Source organism: Oreochromis aureus, linkage group 20 (genome assembly GCF_013358895.1).
Source record: "Oreochromis aureus strain Israel breed Guangdong linkage group 20, ZZ_aureus, whole genome shotgun sequence".
Classification (NCBI taxonomy): Eukaryota; Metazoa; Chordata; class Actinopteri; order Cichliformes; family Cichlidae; genus Oreochromis; species Oreochromis aureus.
Window position 1 is genome coordinate 35,533,383 of NC_052961.1, and position 24,313 is coordinate 35,557,695.

At 42.1% G+C, this 24,313-nt stretch overlaps 1 protein-coding gene across 2 annotated transcripts in view; it reads right to left on the reverse strand.

Moving 5' to 3' along the window:
* Positions 1–21,813, reverse strand: part of LOC116326139 (renin binding protein) — a 35,147-nt gene extending 13,334 nt beyond the window's left edge. Inside the window, exons 1-9 of one of the 2 annotated variants that reach the window (XM_039604309.1) lie at positions 21,683–21,813; positions 13,671–13,776; positions 13,513–13,588; positions 13,348–13,423; positions 5,627–5,805; positions 4,375–4,602; positions 4,175–4,256; positions 3,847–4,022; positions 3,589–3,720 (exon numbers count right to left, since the gene is read on the reverse strand). In XM_039604309.1, the coding sequence (XP_039460243.1) occupies positions 3,589–3,720; positions 3,847–4,022; positions 4,175–4,256; positions 4,375–4,602; positions 5,627–5,805; positions 13,348–13,423; positions 13,513–13,588; positions 13,671–13,776; positions 21,683–21,725 (1,098 nt within the window). In that variant the 5' untranslated portion in view covers positions 21,726–21,813. Of the gene's footprint in view, positions 1–3,588; positions 3,721–3,846; positions 4,023–4,174; positions 4,257–4,374; positions 4,603–5,626; positions 5,806–13,347; positions 13,424–13,512; positions 13,589–13,670; positions 13,777–21,163; positions 21,286–21,682 lie in introns of those variants that run through there. The other variant, XM_031747279.2, reaches the window with a different exon arrangement.
* Positions 21,814–24,313: the final 2,500 nt, after the last annotated feature.

Below are 24,313 nucleotides of genomic sequence, written 5' to 3' on the forward strand. Positions count from 1 at the left end.
ACAAAACACACACGATCACCAACCTGTTCTCCACACGTCGCTTAAATTAAGGCGATCCGAGGTCAATTACTAATTGTAATCTGGTCGACTCTAATCATGAAACTCCAATCATGACTGTCCTTTATAAATTGCCCTTCACATTTACTTCATGGCATTTTCCATCAAAGTCAGAGAAAGATGTGAGGGACAGTTTTTTAAGGACCAAGGAAAAGAGAAGTTCAGTGTGCAGAGAATCAGACTGCACTTACACTAGACTCCATAATAATGTGACTTGTGTCTGCTGTGGTGAAGCTACAGTATTGAAAGATGAGCTACTTTGATACTTTGTCCACTGTTTCCCTCAGTGGAAAACAGAACTTCAGGATTGTCGTTTTAAATAAACAGGAGTACACAGATAGCCTTTAAAGTAAAATGAAGTGGTTATCAGATGACTTTCTGCTCATGTCCAATCACATTTTCTTTTCCTGCTGGTGAAACAGACCCTGTGTAACTCCTGGCTTTTGTGAGGATTTCAGTGACTGAAGTCAAATTAACAAACAATAATCCTAAAGGCTGCAATTTAGAAAAAGACAAAACAAACGCAAACTGAATTATTATAAACATAAATTCTTTTTTGTCATTTTAAAACAACTCATGATCTTCATTTATACAGTTTTTATAAATATAAATCTCTCCATCTACAACATCAAAATAACCCCATCATAGTCTTTTCTGTATTTTCTAACACTCTGTTTCAAGGAGGTTAAGCTCCGCCCACCTAGGCTGTGCTTGGGGGTGTTGGGCTCCAGTTTCTCCATTCTTCATGCCTGCTCTTCCTCATTTCATCACCTGCCTTACTTAAGGACCGAATCCAGCGTTCAGCTGCTGCCTGACTGTCATCGTACCTTGAGTGGTAATGACTCAGGATCCCTTGCTTATTCCCTGAATGAATTTCATCCATTACAGTGGTGTTCCATGATGGCACCTCCTGTCTCTGGAACCATTCATGGGAGAGTTGGGTCAGTGATGTAGAGTTCTGCTCCAGTGCTCCCTGGTCTTCACATACTTACCTCGCTCTTTTTTGGATGATGCCTTGAAACTCTTCAACCTTACTGAACTCCTCTGAGGTATGGCCTTTATCTAAGCAGAAGACTTCTTCTTGTCAAAGACTATAAAGACATATCCATTCACTAACTGTAACCCTAAAAGACCCGACACAGCTCAGAAATCTCACTTTCAGGTTTCTTTATTTGCTCACACTGGTTCAGCGATTGTTACTTTTTGCAGCCAGTCCTCTCTCCTTTCCGGCCCGGCTGCTACTGAAATAGGGAAGGCATGATCATGCTCACCAGCTGCGAAACCCTGCCTTCCTACCACCATGCCCTGAACCCACTGCTCCACTCCTCCCTTGCAGCTGCACCACCAACCTCACCACACAGACAATTTGGAAGAATTTCAGAAAATTTTTGATCCCCACTTAAAGAATGAAGATGCAGGGTAGTAGGAGAGTAACACACTTTGTTAGTGTTTCGGACCTTGGCAGCTCAAGAGGCGAATAAGTGAAGGACCAGTTAGCTTCTCAGGACGAGCCTACTTTCAGCTAAAGATTGTCTTTATACCCCATACCGCCAAAAGGGCCTGCCCACCAGTAAGTGCAGGGCTACTGGTGGGAAAGTCTGTGTGTGATGAACTGCCGTGCTACCATTTGCTGTCTTTTTCCCCTTCACCAAAGTGAAAACACAAAGAGAAGCCACAACATGACCGGCATCTGGATAAATGTCATCCTCTTCCTCCTCACCTCAAACCTCATCTCCTGAACTGAAGTCAGCGCTCTAACACAGAAAAACATGCAGGAATGTGCTTATGTGTTCCGGATACTGTCAGTGTTACTTACTGTCAGCAGATTAGACATGCAACCCTTCTGTTTCCTGGTAGTTGGCAAAACAATAGCAGGTTATAAGCTAATGTGAGGCATGAGTGTGCTAAAATCCCACTTTCCTCCTGATTTGATTACACTCTAACATCGTATGAAAGTTTATTCACTGACCAAGTCTCCAAGTTCGATCTGCAGAATCAGAATCAGAATGCTTTATTAATCCCAGAGGAAATTATGTGGTCACAAAGAAAGTTTCACTAACCTCAGTGAGCAGTGCTTACCAACAGAAAAGTTGAGGAGATCCTCAATACACTCACCTCACTATTGCTAATATTGGACAGAAGTGAGCTTCACACTGACTCAGATCAGTCTTCTCCAATACAAATTTTATAGCTTCCTCCAGAGTAAATAGACATGGACACCAGGTAAGGTTAACAGTGGACTGACAGCCTACATTCACTACAGTAGCCAGAGTTTATTGTCTTACAGTGGCCTCCATAGCTAAGATGATGCACGTGAATATGGAGGGGTAAGAAAAGAGAATTTATCGTTTTACTGCAATCTACTGACATCTACTCATGAGATTTTCCACACTGTAACATTAATAAACCTACTTCTGAATATTGGACATTTTGCTTCAAAGTATCAAATGTGATCCAGGCTCAAGATAAGGACAAACTTAACATACTAGCAAAACCACAAGCAACGAGAACTAAGCAAAAGCAAGAACTTAGCAGGAAAAACGGGAGGGAACAGAAACTGAATGTCAAAAAGATGGCAGCCTGACAATGACTGAGGGAGAACGTGCAAACTAAACTCACACCAGGGAAAAAGATAAGACACAGATGAACTAAATCAAGATAATACTAAAGGGCGGAGAACGGCCAAAAAAGTTCAAACAAAAAGTCACACGAGAAACCTGCCAGCAAAATAAAACAGAAGTAACTATAACAAAGACAAAGACAACTCAAACAGGAAGACCCAAAAAGCGAAAACATCGAAGGTGCAGGCATGAAAAGAAGAAACACCGAATAGGTCAGTCATTAAACGTTGTCGCAGCAGCTAATCTCCTCTTTACCACCACAGCCCCCCTTCATCTCACTTACCTCCATGCTGGCAGAATTGTGGGCTGAAGCAGAAGAGGAGCCTGCCAACACTTGTACCACTTCTGCCCCTTTATGAGAAGGAAGCTCCAATCGGTGGCACTCTTCACTACTATCAGAGGCTGCTACCAAGCCTGTGTAGGGCCTCCGCCTGACCCTGATCTTCATCTAAGCCTGCAGCCCTGCTGAGATCAACCAAACCCCAGGTCTTTGCAACTACCTCAAGGGTGAGTAAAAAAGACTTCCTCATGCTCACCCTGAGCCAGAAAAAAATAACTCTCTGTCTTGTTCCACAGCCTGAACTGCTACATCTCCTCCATTTAGGTCAGCCCAACCACCCAGACTGTTTACTGTTTCATTTGGACTCTGGCTTTTTGTGTGTTTTTGGTTTTGTTCCGTTAAAACTGTACTCAACATAAAAATCGGAGAGCCTTAAAGGTAAAAAGAGGAAGCTGCTGTCTCCTGCCTGCTTCCAGTCTTTACACTAATCTCTGTAACATCAGGTAGTCGTCGATATTTCATACTGATAGGAAATAACTCATTTCTCAAAATGTTTAAATACTCTAAATATTTAATGTCAACAGTACAGTACTCTCGCTATGCCGTGTGGCCAGTGCAGTGTCAACTCACATGGCTAAAAGTGTACTGGTAAACTTCTGAGAATATCTCCAGCAGCTCAGGCTTCCTGGTGTGATTGTAGGCCATGAGGAACGCGATGAGAGCCTCACAGTGTGGCCACCACAGCTTCATGCTCCACTCTAGCTGCTCAGACACAGAAGCAACATGGCTGATCATAAAGTGATAAATGCAAACTACTATTGAATGCAAAATGAAACAGAATTTTGTGTCTAATAAAAACATAATCATGTGTAGAGATGACAGGTTAACCTGTGTGGGGCAGTGACCATCCACATCCAGGAAGTAGAAGAGGCCACCGTGTTCTTTATCCCAGCCATACTGATAAGGGAGCTCCACAAAGTTTCTGATGGCAGTTCTCTGGATTTCCTTGTCCCCCCACTGTGCACCATACAGCATCAAGAACCAGCCTGCTTCCAAGGCATGGCCTGAGTCAGCACCAGTTATTAGTGGGAAGGACAAAGAAACATGAAAAATGATGAAGTGAGCAACTAAGGAGAGGAAAAGAGTGCAATATATTGTTCCACAGAGACGGACTTTGCTCACAGCCATCTGGGTCAGCAGGCTGTGGAGCGTTTACCTGGATTCTGCAGTCGGCCCTGGCAACCCGGCAGCTCAGATCCATCCACTGACACGTTCTCTAAGATAGCTGTGCCAGCTCTCTGCACGAACAGATGCGGAAGATGAGAAGAAAAAATAACTGTATTTATGAATAGAAGGTATTTGATAAAATCTACAAATGTGAGAGAAAAAGCAGCAGAGTGTTGTCTGCGTCCAAACCTGGATGTGCTGTAGGATCTGCTGTACACACCAGATTCCCAGCTCCTTGTACTTCTGAGACACTTCCTGCCCACGGCCTTCGGTTATCTGTTGCACCAGGCACATGAGCATCATGGGAACTGACAAACTGTTGATGGGAACCTCCCCAGGAAGTTGGGGCCGGCCCAGGCCTGAAGGGTCTACCTGAACCCAGTAAATCAGCTGTTCCATCATCTGCTCAGCTTCCAGCTGAAACACATACGAGGGGTGACGAGGTAACGTTGCAGAAATGGTAACAGTTATAACCCAAACCCAAACTCAAACGCCCTGCTTCTGAGGTGGGCATGGTTTGTGCCAATCAGAATGAACAGGAAGGTCAGAAGAAAACTAAACTTAACAATAACAAAGAAATTAGTGTTTGGCAGATTATTTCTTTGTTGTAACAATGTTTGTTGGCATTAAATCTTATACCGCCGAAAAGTCTGTTCATTTCCCCTTAACTAATTCAATAAATTCCACCTTTACAACAGCTGTATATAGTCTGGTATAAAGAGCAAAGATAGTGCATGAAACATCTGCTTACAGTCTGCTGAATTCAATTCTGTAAAATTCTGACAAAGAGCATCAGGTCAGCTGATCACACAAAGAAACTACCGGAGCTCAAAAACAAAATGATTGTGAGTTATGATTTTTTTTTCCCAAACTGAGCTACTACAACTGATTTTAGGATTCCTCCGTCTGCTGAATCCCACTTTAACCCCTGACTGCACTGGTTTTCCTGTTTAGATGTGGAGTTAATGTCACCCTCTATAATGTAGGCAACAGAAAACAGTTGTTTTGGAAAATTCTCTTCCACTAAGTAAAACTAATTACATCCATTAGAAGTTGAATTTAGATTTGAATAACATTTATATTCTCGTGTACTAATATTGTTTTATTATTACAATAACATAGGACAAGGTTCAGTTCACTTTGCATAAAAATATCTGGTAGCAGAATTGTCCTTCAAGGAGGTACTGTTTAGCTTATGTTTCAGAGCCTGTACCTTTTGACTTCAACTTTTACTTGTGTTTCTTTAACACAAGTATAGACACCTGTGAAAAATGCCATATAGTAGTGTAATTTAAAAAAAAATGTTGTTTCTTTCTACTGCACTGATCGATAATAACTAGGAACTCAGACAGAAATGTCAATAGGCTTAACATAAGATAACAAAGAGAGGGGGTAAACATATGGTACAACTAAAGAAAATTGCACCAAGAGTTACATATACCTGCATATCCTTGTCACCGGTTACCTTGCTCAGTTCATCCATAGCCATGATGTAGAAACACTCACTGAATATGGTTCTCTGAACTTTGAGCGCTTTACCATCTCTCGTCAGGCAGAAGGCACATTTCCACTGACCACTGCTATTGGACACACGAGCAAACTTTCTCAAGAATGCTCCTCCTAAGATGCAGACAGAACAACAGAACATTGGTATGAACCCACAGGAAGCTGTTCACTGTTGGAGAAAAAATATAAAAGAATCATTCATTACGATTTCAGATCATCAGTTCTCAGACTCAGAAGAAGAGTGAAATTGTGCAGAAAATCAGCTATATGATTCATGGACCATTCAGCCACCGGAGGTGTTAGCCCAATTGATGGCTGTTTTGGTGACTACGTGCCACCAGAAGCTGGGAGCAGGTGGTGGCGCATCACCATCGGTTAGACAATCTGCAGGACCAGTCCAAGCACCAGACAAGAGCACTCTAATGTCTGATTCCACGGGCTGGCTCCTCGCGAATGCTGCCGTGGTCCCCCAGGCACCAGTAGTGACGCCCCACCAGATGGAAGAGGGGAGGACTTCCAGGGCTCCTTGGAAGTTTTTCAGGCCACAGTGGAGGTGTGCCAGTGGCCTGAGGAAGGATGGTTGCTGTGGCTGCTGCCTCTCTTCTAAAAGGGGAGAATCAAAGGGCAGCGCTTAGTTTTTTAGTGGTGAGAAGCTGCTTTCCCAACGTCCGGCGAGTTATCCTGAACCGACTGGGATCTCACCTGACATCACCGCCGTCGGTTGCGGGAATGCTGGATGGGGCCAAGGTAGAGCTGGGCGATAAAACGATAACGATATGTATTGCGAAATAACTTTTTCTCGATAGAAAAATTAAACTATTGCGATAGACCTCATCTCTCTTGTCCTCTTAAAAAAAAAAAAAAAAGAACAGCCAATCCAAATTAAGTAGCGCAGAGCCGAACCAATCACAGCCGCAGCGTCACGTCACATGACTTGTTACGTACAGCACAAGCGCCAAGGCGCACATGTGTATTTGTTTTTGCAGCCGGGCTGCCCGGGTAATGAAGGAAATGAGTTTGCCGACTAGAGAAAAATCAACCGAGAGCATGAGCGAAGGTTACCGAAGAAAAAACAGATGATGGTTCCAATGCTGGAGAGCTTGTCGAACAGAAGGGCCACAGAAGTTCCGTAGTGTGAAGGTATTTCGGCTATTTCAAGTCTGACAAAAAACAGAGTAGCGCACTGTAAATTGTGCCGAAAGCAAGTCTGGAAATACAATAAAGCGGTGCATGCTCAATCTCTGACTGAAAGCGCTAATTCGTCATTCGGCTTTTGTCAGACTAAAGTAACTGTTAAAACTGTTTGAAAAGCTAAGCTATACAACAAGGAGAGATTGATGCTACGTCCACACGTACCGGGTATTTTTGAAAACGCAGATTTTTCTATGCGTTTGCACCTTTCGTCCCACACGTAAACGGCGTTTTCAGTCACTGAAAACGGAGATTTCTAAAAACGCCTGCCAGGGTGGATATTTTCGAAAACTCCGTTTTTGCATTTACGTGTGGGCGAGAAAACGGAAAAACGCAGCGTCAAAGGTGTGCGCCTTTTTGACGTCACACTGTGCGCCACGTTATTGTTTCAGTGAAATGAATTTCTACAATACTGTTGCTGTTAATTGTACTCTCTGCAGTGTTTAAATGCTTACATATACACACATAGTTACTGTCCCTCCACACATACGACTCGGTTCTGTTTCTATGCCCCATCTTTGTTTACTATTTCCTACCGAGGCTTCTAGACTTCTGATTGGCCAACATTTCTACACGGTTAGGAATATATCGCCACCTGTTGCTTTGGCATGTTCCTAGCAGCGTTTTCCTTCATTTCTGCGTTTACGTGTGGGCGGGATTATTTTTAAAAGCAAACGGAAAATCTCCGTTTTCAAAAATACCCGTGTGCATGTGGACGTAGCCTGAGAATTTCCTTTTAGTTCTCAGTTTATTTGATATTGACAAAAGTTAGTCAATTTTGTCTGTTCTTCTGTAAAACGACCTAAGATTTATTTTTAGAATTAAAATTTTGTTTCTAAGTGGAATTGACAATTTAGTCTGTTTTGTTTGTTCTATTTTGAAACTTAAACGCTTTAGCGGCTGCCTTTTGTGTAGTTTACAATATTTGCCTTTATCTGAAACTGAAGTCTCATGTTCCTTAAGTACATCTACCCTGTTGAACTTATTATGGGAAATAAATATTTTAATTAAAACAAGCTGCTAATTATTTCACATTTTACTTGTGAGCAACGGCACATTTAAATCTTACAAATATAGTTATTTGGCTTATATCGTGATATATATCGTTATCGCCTGAAATGAAAAAAACATATCGTGATATGAAAAAATCTTATATCGCCCAGCTCTAGGCCAAGGGAATGGCATGCACCAATCCCAGAGGCTCCACGTGGCACTCTTGTGGCTTCAGCTTGACCCAACAGAAGGGGAAATGCGGCTACTGAACATGCTGACATTAGAGTAGTCTATAGAGGGGCTCCCAGTGGGAACAGTAGATTGGGTCCACTGTCATCGGCCAGCGAGCTTCGAGGTTGCTTGGCTGAGGATCATCTGACGGCTGAGGAAGCTGGTGGGGCAGCCACAGCTGGTGGCAGGAAGTCAGATGATCCCAATCCTGAGCAGCGGCCACCATCATCTAACAATGCTTCTCCTTCTGCAGAGACTACAGAGACTGCACCCCACTCACTGGGAGGCAGGTAGAAACACTAGAGGGGCAAAACACCAGCTACTGGTAGATAGAGCAGTTACTCAAGACCGTTAGACCAGACTGCCTAACCTGTACAACGCCTGGATTGAGTACAAGAAAGTCTATGACTTAATGATGCACACACGGATCCTGCAATGCCTACAAACATACAAGATAAAGGTATTTAATGGGGATGTGGAGAACAACACTAGAGGCCAACTTCAAGCCAATAGCATGAGTCACAATCAAGTGCGGGATTTACCATGGAGATGCTCTGTCCCCACTGCTGTTCTGCACACGCCTGAAACCCCTCAGTGAGATCAATACCATAATATTGATCTCACTGAGATCATTGATAATATCATAAGACTGGCTACAGATACCAACTACAGAATGAAGCAAACATTAGCCATCTTCTCTACATGGATGATGCTCTGTCCTCACTAGGTGTTGTCCTCATGAACGTAGACTCAGCTATACAGTCAGCTAAGGATTTTGATTAGTAGAGTGTACTAATCAAAATCCAAGGAACAGGTCGATGTGTTGAGTTCGATGGTTTAATAAGGATAAAGAGTGAAACTGTTGACAAAACCAGAAATAAAACCAATAAAAATGTTGCATCAATATAAAATATAACAAACACAATAGTAAAGTCACATTCACAAAATAGGAACACAATATTTATCTCCTTAATGACTCCCCAAATAAAACACCAAAAAAAATATCACACAACCTCTGCTATGGTTATGTACCCATTAAAATTAGATTTAAATCACAAAACATATCACTCTTTCACAAAAAAAAAATAATGCACACATGTTGCTGTTTATCAAGTAGCAAAGGCATGAATGGCAACAGATTAACACCACTAGAGGGCAAACCTGCAGAACAGAAAATACCTAATTCCCTCATAGATGACATCAAGGTATATGTCAGGAATGAATATCAATTCACTAATTCACACCATAAGGATCTAGAGCAAGGACATCACAATGTCATTCGGACTGGAAATGTGTAGTTGGATGGTAACAAAGAGAGGAAAGGTAGTTAGAACTGAGGGGATTGTGCTACCAGAAGGCAACACTGCAGACATCGAAGATAGCTACCTTGGAATCCCACAGGCAAATGGGACCCATGAAGAAGCCGCTAGGAAAGCCACAACCACCAAATACATGCAGAGAGTAAGGTGTTCTGAGGAGTCAGCTGAACAGGAAGAACAAGATCTGGGCTATCAACAACTATGCAGTAACGGTCATCAGATACCCTTTTGGGATCATCAGCTGGCCAAGGGAGGAGACAGAAGACACTGACATCAAGACAAGAAAACTCCTTACCATGCACGGAAGGTTTTACCCCAAGTCCAGCACCCTGAGCCTGCTATTCAGACTGAAACAGCAAAGATCCAAGAGTATATCACAAAGATGGCCACAACTGACCATGTGCTTAGTGAATATCTCAGACAGCTGAAATCCAAGAAAGAAGAGGAGCAAAAAGAGAAACCATCACGGAAAGACAGACCCCTGTAAGGCATGTACCACCGGCAGAAGAATTGGCTGATACCAATATACTACCAATGGCTTGACAAATTTGGACTGAAACACAGCACAGAGGCACTAATCATGGCAGTGCAGGAACAAGCTCTAAGCACACGATCAGTAGAGTCACAGAGAAATTTCTGCCTGTCACACAATATATGTGTAACATACCTTTATTTACCAACATACCTGTAGTGCACTTATGCTCATGCTAGTGTGCTGAATCAGTTTAATTTTGTCTATTCACAAAGTCCTAAACAGTTGCATCATCATACATCTGCTACACTATACTGTCATGATCCATGGGATCTGTGTATTTTCTTGTAGAATTTCATAAAGCGTGTTGAGCTTGTTTCATATTCTTTAATTCTAGTTTCTATTTTGACTCCTCTAGTCAAAATAGTCAGTGTTCTAGCCCTTTGTGATTCTCTCTGTGCCCCTGAGTATTTTCTGTTGCTTTGTGCTTTAGACTTTGTATTTAGTTTTATGGATTTTTACAACTCATTAAACAACTTTTCTCCTGAGTCAGCATTCGAGTCCTTATCTTGTAAATGGTGACAATAACAAGCCAGATGGTCTCTCACCTCATCAGGTCAGAGGATGTGCTTTCCAAAAAGAATTTCAGTTGATCTGAAATGAACAGTTTTCCACTTTTCCTCAGTCCATTTCAAGTAATCTTTGGCCAAGAAAGGAAGGTAGCTTCCTCTTTGTGTAATAGAGCTTTAAAGTTTAATCTTTAACTTTAATCAGGAGGTATTCCCAATCCTATGCAGTGATTTCCGTGAAAGAATCATGCCTAGTTTTAATGCAGTGCCACCTGAGGGTCCAAATATCACAGGCATTTAACTCAGATTTGCAGTCTTCTCACTTGGGAACAGAGATTTCTCAACATTTGCTGACTTTTCTGTTGACAATGAATTGTAGATGATGAGATATTCTTTGCCATTTTACGTTGTGGAACATAATTCTGGAATAATATGACAATTTATTTACAGGTTTTTTCTTTGAAATTTTCTACTGTGGCAACATCACTAACTTGCATAAAGAAATGAAAGCTTTATCCCAGAACAAGCAGCAAAAGAAAGAAAGATAAAAAAAAAAAACAATACCACTCAGACAGATCTACAGCCTCATGGTTTCGTATCACCCCAAATAGAGCACTTCGCTCTCACACTGCTAGGCTACTTGTGGTTCCCAGGATATTTAAAAGTAGAATGGGAGGCAGAGCCTTCAGCTTTAAGATTAGGCTTAAAACGTTCCTTTTTGACAAAGCTTATAGTTAGGGCTGAATCCACCCTTACTTATACTGCAATAGAGTTGGGCTGCTGGGGGATTCCCATGATGCACTGGGCATTTCTCCTTCTCTCACCTCTTATTATTCACCATCTGTTTATACAGCCCTCTGCATTTAGTTAGGAGTTATTACTCATCTCTGGCTCTCTTCCACCACATGTCTTTTGCCTTGTCTTCCTCCCTTCACCCCCAACCGGTCATGGCAGAAGGCTGCCCCTCGCTGAGCCCGGTTCTGCTAGGGGTTTCTTCCTGTTAGAAGGGAATTGCATCCTCATAAGGGGTTATCCATTGGGGTTTCTCTGTATTATTGTAGGGTCTTTACCTTACAATATTAAGCATCTTGAGGCATTGTTGTTGCTGTGATTTTGTACTTTATAAATCAAAGTGAACTGCACTGAACTGAACTATATTGAATGGCCAAAAGACCAGTGATGAAATCACTCTGGTACCCAAGGAGGCAGCCAGTGACAATGGAGAAGCACCTCAGGAGGCTTGGCTGGAGGTCAGCAGCAATTGAGGTGAAGAAAACCTTTTGGAGGCAGGTGGTGACAGAGAGGACAGAGTACCTCTGGTGCCTTTGCTGGAGGCCAGTGACAAAGGCCATGGTATACTGCAGGTGACTTTGCTGAATGTCAACAACAAAGGCCATGGAAACCCTCTGGAGGCCAGTAATGAAGGAAATTCTCTGAAGGCTGGGAGAGACGTAGGTGACAGGACACCGCTGGTTTTTTGTCTGGGGGCTAGTGACGATGGAGGAGATGGATCTCCTCAGGAGGACCAGCAAGTGACCACCAGTGAAGACGGAGACCCTCATGCACTGGAGATTTTGAAGTGTTGGGGATCCGTGGCAGCCTAGAATGTTTGGGGGGACTAGACTTGGGGTTCACTAAAATCTCAGGACTCTAAGAAGATGCAGGAAGCTCAGGATTCTCAGGATATGCAGGATGCTCATAAAGCTTAGGCTATGCAAAGCTCACAAACCACTTTGAAGGCTGGGTGAGGCTGTGCAGGACCCATAGCTAACACTGGATGCTGGGTCTGTGCAAGGCCCTCAACTGAGGCTGAAGACTGGGGCACCGCAGGCTGTGTAGTCTCTCCTGGCAACTGGAACTCCACAAGCTACTACCTCAGACCACACTGCAGGCATGAAGCTGGCCAGTCCAAGTACAAAGGATGTTAGCAGCCATGAGCAGATGCTCAGTTTCTCGGGAGGCCCTCATCGATCACACAGTCTTCGGTGAGGTCCTAGGTGGTGCAACAGCCTCTAAAATTCAATTTCTGATTGAGATTCTTCAGCAATGTAAAACTCAGATTCAGGGTTGGCTGGCTCAGCAGCAGTAAACTCAGCCTAAGATTTTACAGAGATTTACAGGAATTTCTTGGGAGGCCCAGCAAGTGACCTAAAGGATATGTGCAGCAAGGAAAGCGGATGGAGCTGTGAGCTCTCCCTTGAAGGCTACAGAGCTGGTGAGTGGGTAGCCAGTGTGCAATCTCTGCACAGAAAGGGCCTAGCAAGGTGGTGGAGTCAAACTCAGGACCTTGCTGTGAGGCAACAGTGCTAACCACCACACCACCGTGCTGCCCTTTATATAGATATCTTCTCTAAATTGATTTGAGAAGACATATGCTATTATTGGGGGCTATCATGTCAAAATGAATCAGAATCAGAATCAGAATACTTTATTGATCCCTGAGGGAAATTATGTTCTGCGGATATTTTTTGCCTTTTATATGTGCTTACAATCTCCCTGCAAGCTCATGATGATCCTCAGATGCAGTTTGGACACGCCCCCTTTGTTCAACAGAGGCCTTGGTGTTTCAGCAGAAGCAGTTAGAAGCAACATCCACTAATCACAGGTCATACTTTATACGTTAAAATGTTTTAAAAAAAACTCATAAAAGCAGAAAGAAATTGATTAAGATATGAGACCTTTCACGTCAGTCAAGTCAATGATTAACATTTATCGTTTGTGACCCAAATATAAATACACAGTAAATGCATATTTTAAAAAATGCAAGAAACCTTTATTATGTGCTGCTCTGGGTAACAGCGACTGGACGCTGTCACTTCTGAGAAAAAAAATAATGCTCATGATACAGAACTGTACAGTCAAGCATTGCATTCACACTCACCGGCCACTGCTGCTTCGAGGATTTCAGGCTTGTGGAAGCGATCCATGGTTCGGTACAAGCGACAATACATCCACACCTGTGAGACACATATATAGCAAAATCTTCACACTGAACAACCTAATGTCACAGCAGATTATTACAGTCACTGTCACTGTCGAGGTTCACCTGTCTACCCTGCAGCCAGACATACTTCAGCTCATCATAGATATTCCCATCCCTTCCAATACACGTGAAGAAGCCTCTGAAATAGAAAGCATTAGAACTCATTACAAGGATTTGGACAATATATGCAGTACAAACATATTCCAGTGTAAAGGCATTACCCATGTACTCTGTCATGAGAATATTTGAGCCAGAAGTCCACTACGTTGTCCAACTGTTTTTGAATGTTCTCTCGACACTTCTCAAGCATCACCACTGACATTGTTCCTGTTCAAAACAAACGTTAACATTAGTTTGTGGAAAAAATAAATGGATTCTTGGTTTATAGTTATATGTTTAACATGTGTAAAGATGGTACTGAAACTGTAAAATTATGCAAATATGTCTGTATTTAAATTTGCAAAAATATTATTTAAAAACTGACTGTAACTGACATTTTTTTAAATTATGAATACCTTTTAGGTGGGATAACTGAAAAGTGAAACAAGGGCAACACAAGCTTATAAAAGTGGTGCAATTTAAAAACAAAGAGGTGGAAAACCCTAAATAAATCTGATTATTTAGTACATGACTGGGTCTAAAAAGTGCACCACTGAGAGGCTGACTTGGAACAAAAATGGGGAAGGGCTCAAGACTGTTGTGAAAGACTCCATGGACCAACCGTTCAAGAAACTTGAAATAACATTTTTGAAAAAAATGTTAGAGGAAGTCATCATCTTTGTTACACAGACAATCCAGAGAAATCTCTGTATGTAAGAGACAAAGCTGGAAACAAATACAGAATATTCACCCATAAAAAACAAACATGATTCTGTCGTAGGGTTTACTGCTCAGTGATCTTTTGAAAAGAATTTGTTACCGCTTCCACACATTTAAGTAAAAAATGTAAAGAAAGTTAATATTCTTTGTAAGGAATGATATTTATGTCAAAGGTTTTGCAGAAGAAGAAAACATAATCACAAGCACTGGTCCAAGTATTCACTGCCACTGTCATGTGCCATCATGCAAGTGAAACTGTCTGCTTAGCAACCACTACACCAGATTCACGCTTTTGCAGGTAACTCTGTTCTCCAAACTGAATTCTTTTCGCTTGAACCAACCTGACTGGAAACGGTTTGGAGGGTGGTCGCTGCTATTAAACTAATGCTCAGACATAATCTTACCAACATAACATCAGGGGTGGATGTAGCTCAGCCCATCTACTAATCAGAGGGTTGGTGATTTAATGCCTGGCTGCTTCTGTCTGCACATCAAATATCCTTGGAGTATGAATGTGTGTGGATGTTAGATAGTAAGCACTTGTATAGAAAAACCACAGAAAGTGCTTGTGTGACTGAGGCAAGTTGTGTAAAGTGCTTTGATTGCTCAGAGTAGAAAAGTGCTATACAAGAACCAGTCCACTTACCATCATGCTACTTAACCAGACATAAGAACTAACACCTAGAGGTTCATTACTGCATTACTCAATCAAAAGAAACTGCATTACTTTTGTAACCACTCCATTAGAAATACCAACTGTGCGTACTGAGCGTATCACCACTAACACAAAGTTCCTTTGGGTGCACTTGATTATTGTCTAGACCAGATGTTGAAAACCACTGGGTGTGCCGTGAGAGATCAGCAGGTGTGCAGTGGGAAATTATTTAATTTCAATTAAATGGTCCAAAAATTATAATTGAATAATTACTGCAAATAATAAACTCATTGTTGGGCATCTGTGCTTTCAGTGCAGTGACTGGTAGATTAATTACTCTTTCACATCAGTAGGTGGCAGTGGGTAGCACAATATGACCTTGTTAAGTTAAGACAACAGAGATAGTGATGCACACGGTAGGTGGCAGTTGCAAGACATACAACAAAGATGGATAAATATTTGAAAAGAAAAATTACAGACTCCGAACTGGGCCCGGGACAAAATTCTAATCCAGAAGAGTCTAGTACAAGTGGTGGTCAAAAGAAAGCAAAAACAGTGAGCTTGAGGCAATACAGCCAAAGCTGTCTTTGGTTTGGATTGACTTTCACTGGAGATCTGACTGCACCGACTCCATTATGTTTGGTGTGTGAAGAAAAGCTCTCAAACACTGTCATGGTCCCAAGCAAGCTTAAACACCATCGACACACTAAACATCCCTCAATTCAAAACAGGAACACAGATTGTTCACGTGCGTGAACATGCTGAGAAACAGGTAACTTCAATGATAAAAACACAAAGGTGTCTGAAAGAGCTCTCAAAGCTAGCTGCTTAGTAACTGAACTTAGAGCCAAATCCAAAAAACCACACACCGTAGCAGAGACATTAATACTACCTGCCTGCAAAGCCATCGTGAATTAGATGCTCAGAGGATGTTAGCCAGAAATAGCCAAAATCCCACTCTCAAATAACATGTTACGTCCCCCAGGAGGATGTTGGTTTTCTTCTTTTAACTAACTCCTTATGTTTTGTCTAGGCTCCACCTCCTTTGTCCTGATTGGATGCCGTTCACAGAATCAAGCTGCTGAGAGAGGGGAACAAAGTGAAGGAATTGATCCCTGCTTCAAACCCTTCCTCTTAGATGGCAAAACCATTCGAAAACTCAGAGATACGGGAGGGTCCCAATCTGTGATTTTATCTGATGTATTACCCTTGGGTGACCATTCCTCTTGTCATGGTAGCATTCTGATCCAGGGAGTTGAAATGGGCTATGTTGAAGTTCCTTTGCATTATGTACACATCAAGTCAAAGTTGGTTAATGGCATCTTCTCTGTGGCAGTACGCCCCTCACTACCCATAAAAGGGGTGCAGTTCATTTTGGGAAATGACATTGCTGGTGGAAAAGTGCAACCTGTTCCTGAAGTAACAGATGATCCAAAATCAAACTTGAAGAGCAATGACCTAGCAACATGTTTTTCCTGCTTGTGTTCTCATCAGGGCTCAAACACGATGTAAAGCTGCAGAGATTGATTTGGCAGACTCTTCGTTGGCTCAGGCTCTGGCTACAGATGATTTGCAAACCCTGACTGATCTTAAAAGTGGCCTTAAAAAAATACTACTGAGAAGTGGAAGGATCTCCATCACTCACAGTTGGACTTGCCGGTCACATGTGAAAGCCTTATTGCTGCTCAGAAGTCTGATCCCTCACTGACTAAATGCTTTACTTCTCTTTCTGAAACAGGAAATAAGAAGGATTCTTACCAAAAGTAGACCAAAAGTAGTAGTCCAGCCTTCTGGTAGAGCAGAAGTCTGGACCTAATCCAGACAGACCAAGGAACTAACTTTCTGTCTTAACTTTTCAAGGAGGTCATGCAGTCTCTTGGGATTAAGCATGTTGTGTCAAGTGCATACCATCCTGAGTTTCAAGGAGCATTAGAGCGCTGGCACCAGACGTTCAAGGCAATGTTGCAGAAATACTGCTTGGATACTGGAAAAGAGTGGGATGAGGGAGTACCCCTGATGGTGTTTGCCATACGCGAAGCAAGAATCCCTTGGGTTTAGCCCAAATGAACTAGTGTTTGGTCATTCTGTTCGGGGAAGTTGCTGAAAGAACAGTTCTTGTCAACAGACCACGTTGTGAAAACTAATGTTCTGGATTATATTTCACAGTTCAGAGAGCGCCTCCATAAGGCCCAGTTGGCAGCTGCAGAAACCCTCTCCTCTACTCAAGAGAAGATGAAGAGTTGGTATGATAAGAAAGCCGTTCCTCGATCTTTCAATCCAGGTGACAAGGTTTTGGTTCTTCTACCAACTGCTAGCTCTGCACTGTCTGCCTGCCTCTGTGGACCATACCACGTGGATAAGAGAGTAAATGACACTGACTATGTGATTAAAACACCAGACAGGAAGTGTAAAACACGCTTGTGCCATCTCAATATGCTCAAATCTTTTCATTCTAGAGCTGATCTTCTCTGTGGTCCCACAGATAAGTCTTTGGCATCTCCGTCAAAGCAAATTTCATCTCCAGAAACTCTCTTGTTAAGCTCTTCCTCAGGACTGAGGTCGAGTTTAGATGAAGATGGGCTCAAACTTTGTGATGCCAGCTACCAGAGTGCCAGAATGCTTAACTCTGAGGTACTGTCACAGTTGTCTACATACCTTTCTCACTTGACCCATGAGCAACAGTTAGACATTGAAAGGCTTGTCAACATTCATTTAAAACTCTTTGGGGACATGCCTTCCCGTACTACTGTAATAGAGCACGACACTGATGTTGGGAATGTAGTGCCTATTAAGCAGCATGCTTACCGTGTGAATATGGCAAAAAGAGAAATGATAAACAAGGAAGTTGACTATCTTCTGGAGCATGGATTGGCTATACCAAGCTATAGTCATGGAGCTCCCTGTGCCTGGTTACGCCAAAATCAGATGGAACACCTCGCTTTTGCACAGATTTTCGCAAAGTAATTGCAGTAACAGTGCCTGCTTTCTTCCCACTGCCCTGCATTGAGGACTTTATCAACAGCGTCAGATCTGTGAGTAAACTTGACCCTCTTAAAGGTTACTGGCAAAAAGAGCATCAGAAATCTCAGCTTTCGTAACACCTGATCACTTTTTACAATATACAGTAATGGCATTTGGAATGAGAAACGCTCCTGCTACCTTCCAGAGGTTAATGTCAACTGTATTATCTGGTGTGGCAAACTGTAATGTTTATCTTGATGATGTGGTCATCTATTCTTCCAACTGGTCAGAGCATGTCGCCACTTTAGCCACTGCGTTCGAGTGTTTAGCTGACGCTTCCTTGACCCTCAACTTGGCTAAATGCAAGTTTGGTAAGGCTACAGTGACCTACCTTGGAAAGGAAGTTGGGCAGGGCAAGGTTCATCCTATCAGTGCCATCCTCAACATTCCTGTGCCAACAACACGCCATGAGCTGCGCAGATTTTTGGGGATGGTTGATTACTACAGGTGTTTTTGTAGGAATTTTTCCGAAGTTGTAACACCACTGACAAACCTGTGCAGCCCAAAGGTACCATTCATTTGGAGTCCTGAGTGCCAACATGCTTTTGAATGTGCAAAAGGTCTCCTGTCGAGTTCACCTGTTCTTGTTGCTCCAGACATTTCTAAACCATTCAAGCTTGAAGTGGATGCCAGTGAGGTGGGGGCTGGAGCTGTTCTTCTTCAAGATGATGGACAAAGAGTGAGTCATCCTGTCTGCTTCATCGGCAAGAAGTTTAATGCTCATCAAAGACGGTACTCAACAGTTGAAAAAGAGACTCTGGCCATGCTTCTGGCTCTTCAACATTTTGACGTGTAAGTGGGATCTACTTCACAACCTGTGGAGGTCTTCACTGATCACAATCCTCTCGTGTTCCTCTCCCGTATGTATAACAACAATCAACGACTGATGAAGTGGGCTTCAATTTCACAAAACATTGAAATAAAGCATAAGAGAGGATGTGACAACATTGTGGCAGATGCCCTTTCAAGGATGTTATAGTTGACAAACTTAGACGTTTGTTTTTCTGGGTGGGGGTGTTACATCCCCCAGGAGGATGTTGGTTTTCTTCTTTCAACTAACTCTTATGTTTTGTCTAGGCTCCACCTCTGTCCTGATTGGATGCTGCTCACAGAATCAAGCTAATTGTCAATCAGCAGAGCACTACTTAAGGCCTGTGGAGCTTTGTTTCTGGGCCCTCTGGCCATTTTGATTGCCATTTCTGTGCAGGCTTGTATGCCTCTTGACTTGTATGTGCCTTTTGTGTTTTCATGTTCAGACTGCCTGTAGGGGAGAGCTGCCCTTTGTTTTGACGCCCTGTTTTCTCCTGTTTATGTGTTGTAAGGTAGGTTATGGTTATAGGTTGTATATTTTGTTTTCTTTGGAGTTAGGTAAGTTTCTTTTATTTTCATATCAGGGATGTTCTGTTTGTTAAGTTGGCCTTGGCTCTCCCTGAAGTTAACCCTCAGTCTGAACCAGAATTTCAACGCTAGCATGAAATAAACCTTTTAAATTTACCTTCACTATTTACCTTTATGTTAGTCCCTTCAAACCCCCTAGACTAGCCAGGGGACGCAACATAACACAATTACGAGACATACCGATGACACGTCTGCAGACACTGAAAGTGGATAGTTTGCAGTGCATCTTCATGGGTCTACGGATATTAGTGGACATTCCCAACTCTTAGCCAGTGTGTGTTTTATGGATGGAGACTCCATCAGAGAAAACTTTGTATTTTGCAAGGTACTGCCAGAAAAAAACAACAGGACAGGAAATTTTTCAGGTTACAACTGAATATCTTGAAGAAGCAGAACTTAAGTGGGAAAACTGCACGAGTGTCTGCACTGATAGAGCAGCAGCCATGGTCGAGCGCACCAAAAGCTGCGTTAGCAGAGTCAAAGTGATTTTACCAGAACGAGGGATAATTATGTTTATGAGCCAGTTTCCCAGGATCTGTTGCCTCAGCTCCTTGGTCTGCCTTCTCAGAGCCTTTTTATGTTTCTGTGAACTCTTTTGGAATTGGATGCCACGGGCAGCCAGCAACTTCTAAGACTGTTTGCAGTGTTCCTCTGCCTGTCTCTCTCAGGTCTCTTGGTTACACTACCCCATGTGGGGCTACCCCAGAGCCTGTGCCTAACTTTATACCCATTCCTGCTCCCAGGGTCTGGGTGGACAGTCTGTTCTTGCACCCGTACCCATTCCTCGGGTGGGGGTCAGACCAGTCCCTGAACCCACTCCTGTTCTTGAGGTGCTCCAGGGCAGCCTAGACCCAGCCTGCTCCTTGGTTGAGGGTGGCTGGTGTTTGGCCAGTACCTGCAATCATACCTGCTTCCAGGGTGAGGACAGCCAGGTCTCAACATCTGCCCCAGTCGCCAGAAGAGGCAGCTGAGCGCCCTGAGGGTGCCCGATTTGAGCTATGAGCACGCTTGTTGCCAAATGCAGTGATCAGATTGGTCAAATCTGTTTATTTGGATCCAAAACATCGGAAAATCAAGCTTGGTTCTTAAAAAATAAATGCAGCAGATTCATCCATTAAGAATAGGTGAGTCTGAAAAATATTTTTAACACAAACATTTTTTATCATGATGTAAATTTGTTAATCTAGCTGAAGGTAAACATCGAAAACATAGTCCACAGCCAAAAAGTGTCGCGAAACCTTACACATGTGACATCAGTTCATGTCAAATATCTGTAGACATTAACACTCAGGGGAAGCTTTTTGAAAGTAAAAATGATCATATTTGTAAAATTACACATTAAAAATTGTGTGTAAAGAGGGACTTTTTTTGTTGAAATTGGTTTGTATTTTTGTGTAAATTAGAGCATTCCTTTGTCTGATATGAACAATAACTTATTACCATAGTTTATATCACATACATTTGTGAGGTTTTTGAATTTAACCTCTCTCCAGGGGGGCTTTAGTTTTCTCATAATAACCCCACCTACTTATTATTAGATGACCAAAGACTATTAGAGAGATAACTTTATGCCGCAATAGCCGACAATAACAATGTCATCTTAAATTTAAAGTAGCAATATTAACTATACTAGCAAGGTATACCGTTTGGTTTAAAAACTATTAATTCCACCCAGGATTTCTAATTTCTTTTCTCCCTGAGTTGCAAAAACAACAGAAAACAATTTCCGTGCTGGCAGCCATGTCAAAAGGACTGACGGTGCCTTTGGTGGCCATCTCAATGCGTTCATATTGAGAAAAGGACTAATAAAGCTGCCATTACCTTAAGCAGAAATAGTGAATAGTCTGTCCGGCTGCTCCGTTCGCTAGCTCTGTTAATCACATGATCAGATAAGGAAGTGGACAGCGGGTCACGTGAAGTGCTGCAACTTTGCCATCTAAACACTGAAACGTACATAAGCGCAAATCATGTGAACCCTATAAGACAACAATGCATAAATTCAATGAATATATATATATATATATATACACACATATATATAATGTGTGGCCTTTAATATATCATGCGCTTTTTTTCCAGATATTTTTTATTAGTGGTGTAAAAGGAGAGAAAAGTCAGATCAGTGGTGGTTCTCACTTCTGCATTTTTCAGGGGTGATCTTGTGTATGTAAGTAATGAAGATTACTTCATTCCAGCTATTGACCATCTTGCCCATCCAGTCAAAGCGATCATATTCCCATTTAAAAAAACAAAAACAAACAGGCATGTTACCGACCGGCTGCCAGTTAATCAAATTAGATGCAAAATGTTCCTCCAACTGTTTTGTTTAATACCACTTACTTTTGCCTTTTGTCGCCCTGTGGGGCAGGGTGGTGGCTCGCATGGGGAGGCGACGTTGACGGTGACGGGAGGCGGGTGGAGAATGACTGTCTCATCTTGCCTCCTGTATTTCTGTACAAACCTGAGGGGAAGATCGGTGAGAGCGCGCACGCTGGGCTGACAGCAGCACGGCTGGAGCCGCGCGATAGCTGTGTAAGCAAGTTCACATAAACGCAACATCATACCGCTCGGTCTCCTCACCAGGACGAGTGCTACACACCCCCGTCACAACTTTCTGAGACTTGTTTCTGTCAACACATTTGAAATTAGCTTCTTCTTTCTTTCTTTTTTCTTTTTTTTTATTTATAAGATTTCCAGAACTGTGTGATCAAATTAGAGGACCTCATCTCCCCATCATAATGGCACCATGCCTTGTAATTATTTAGGGAATATGCAGCTGTAGCTGAAGATGAGAATCTGGAACAGTTTATATGAGAAACAGAAAAGTCTCTACCTGACGTTACTCTACTTTTATTAGGAGTATTATACCATAAGAGCAACAGGCTGGACTCTTCTTCAGGTCATTTAATGCAGTTTCATTAATTACCTGATGATTGAAAATGTTCTCACAGTATTCTTCACTTACTGACTGGCTGTCATATCAGTTCCAGTTTCTTGCTGATATCTCAGTTTCTTACTAACACAAAAAAGGGAATAAAAAGCAAAGCCTAACATTTATGGTTCTAACTGTCCTCAGATCATTAACAAGATTTTGGCTGATCCACCAAGTTTCTCACCCCACAAGACAAGATCCTGTATGGAGCTCATGACTGAGGTTGATTGATGGTCAATTTATATTTTTTTGCCTTTCTGAATAATTGCACCAACAGTTATCACCTTTGCACCAGTAATTGTATCTGTAATTAATTGGCTGATTGGCTGTTCTGGACATGCTGTCCAGAAAAGCCAATGGTTAAAGACTTGACTGATTCTTTTAATTTAGTTCGATGTGTGTCTGCACCCACACAACAGTGTGGCCACACTCTTGATCTGGTTTTAGCGCACGCATAGCCTTTTTTTAATCTGAAAGTCTCTGACCCTCTTTTCTCTGATCATATGTCAGTTCTGTTTGATATCTCTTTATCTAGAAATGAATTCAGGGGGCATGTCCCTGTTCAGCCATCTCGTTTGTTAAACTCTTTCACGGCAGCACAGTTCTCCACCTACTATAATCAATTCTTCATTCCTGAGACACTCCAAAACGTAGAGGAACTCAGTTCTTGGTTTCATACCACTTGTCAGACTGCCTTGGATATTGTTGCCCCTCTAAAAATCAGGCATCCTAAGACTAAGTTTGAACCCTGGTTGAACGATGAAACCCGTGCTGCGAGGCGTGGATGTCGTAGGGCTGAGCGGAGATAGAAAAAAGATAACTTACAGGTTTCTTTACAAAATTTAAGAGAGCGCTGGGCCTTATATCAGCTTACAGTAAAAGAAGCAAAGCGAAAATACTTTGCAAACATTATTATGGTGAATTATCGGAAACCACGTATATTGTTTAAGTCAATTGAGTCTATTTTAAGCCCTCTTTCTGCTCTCAGTTTTGAGCCTTCACATGAAATGTGTGAAAAGTTTCTGCACTTTTTTATAAACAAGGTAGCCTCGGCTACGGCGCGGATTATTTTGCCCACATCTGATCCCTCTGATCCTCCAATTTGCTCAGCTGTCTTTCAACAGTTTGAGTCGGTTACTCTTGCTCAGCTACAGGAGGTGGTGGATCATTAAAGCCTGTAGGCTCACCTTATGATGATATCCCTCCCCGTTTTCTGAAAGAAGTTTTTTCTACCATAGGTTCAACTATTTTAACCATTTTAAATAGCAGCCTTATCTCAGGTGTGGTTCCAAAGAATTTCAAAGATGCAATTGTGCAACCACTTCTTAAGAAACCTGGGCCAGATACAAACGCTGTTGAAAACTTTAAACCAATATCTAAGCTGCCATTTTTATCTAAAGTCTTTGACAAAGTAGTATATAACCAATTGATCCCGTACTTGAATGCACAAAATGTTCAGGAGATTTTCCAGTCTGGTTTTAAAGCAATGCATAGCACTGAATCATCACTTTTAGAAATTTTTAATGATATATTTTTTATCATGTGATTCTGGTGAAAGTGTCATTCTTATCTTACTCAATTTAACTGCTGCATTTGACACTGTAGACCATGAAATTTTAATATCGTGTTTGGAGCAATGTGTTGGTATAACAGGTATGGCTCTGAAATGGTTCAGGTCTTACTTAACAGATCAAACCTTTTCAGTTTGCTTAGGAAACTGTGAGTCCTCCTGTGCTCCATTGTCTCATGGAGTACCACAGGGTTCCATTCTGGGCCCTATCCTGTTTTATCTTTATTTACTTCCCTTGGGCTCAATTCTTAGGAAACACAGACTCTCTTTTCACTGTTATGCAGATGACTGCCAGATTTATGTTCCTCTTAAAGAGAAAGATGGGTTGTCTGTAAATCGCTTGTAAACATGTCTGGAGGATGTCAAGTCGTGGTTGGTGCTAAATTTTCTTCGTTTTAATGATTCTAAAACTGAAGTAATGGTGTTTAGACCTGCCTCCACTGCTGTTCCGTGTGTTGATTTGCAAACC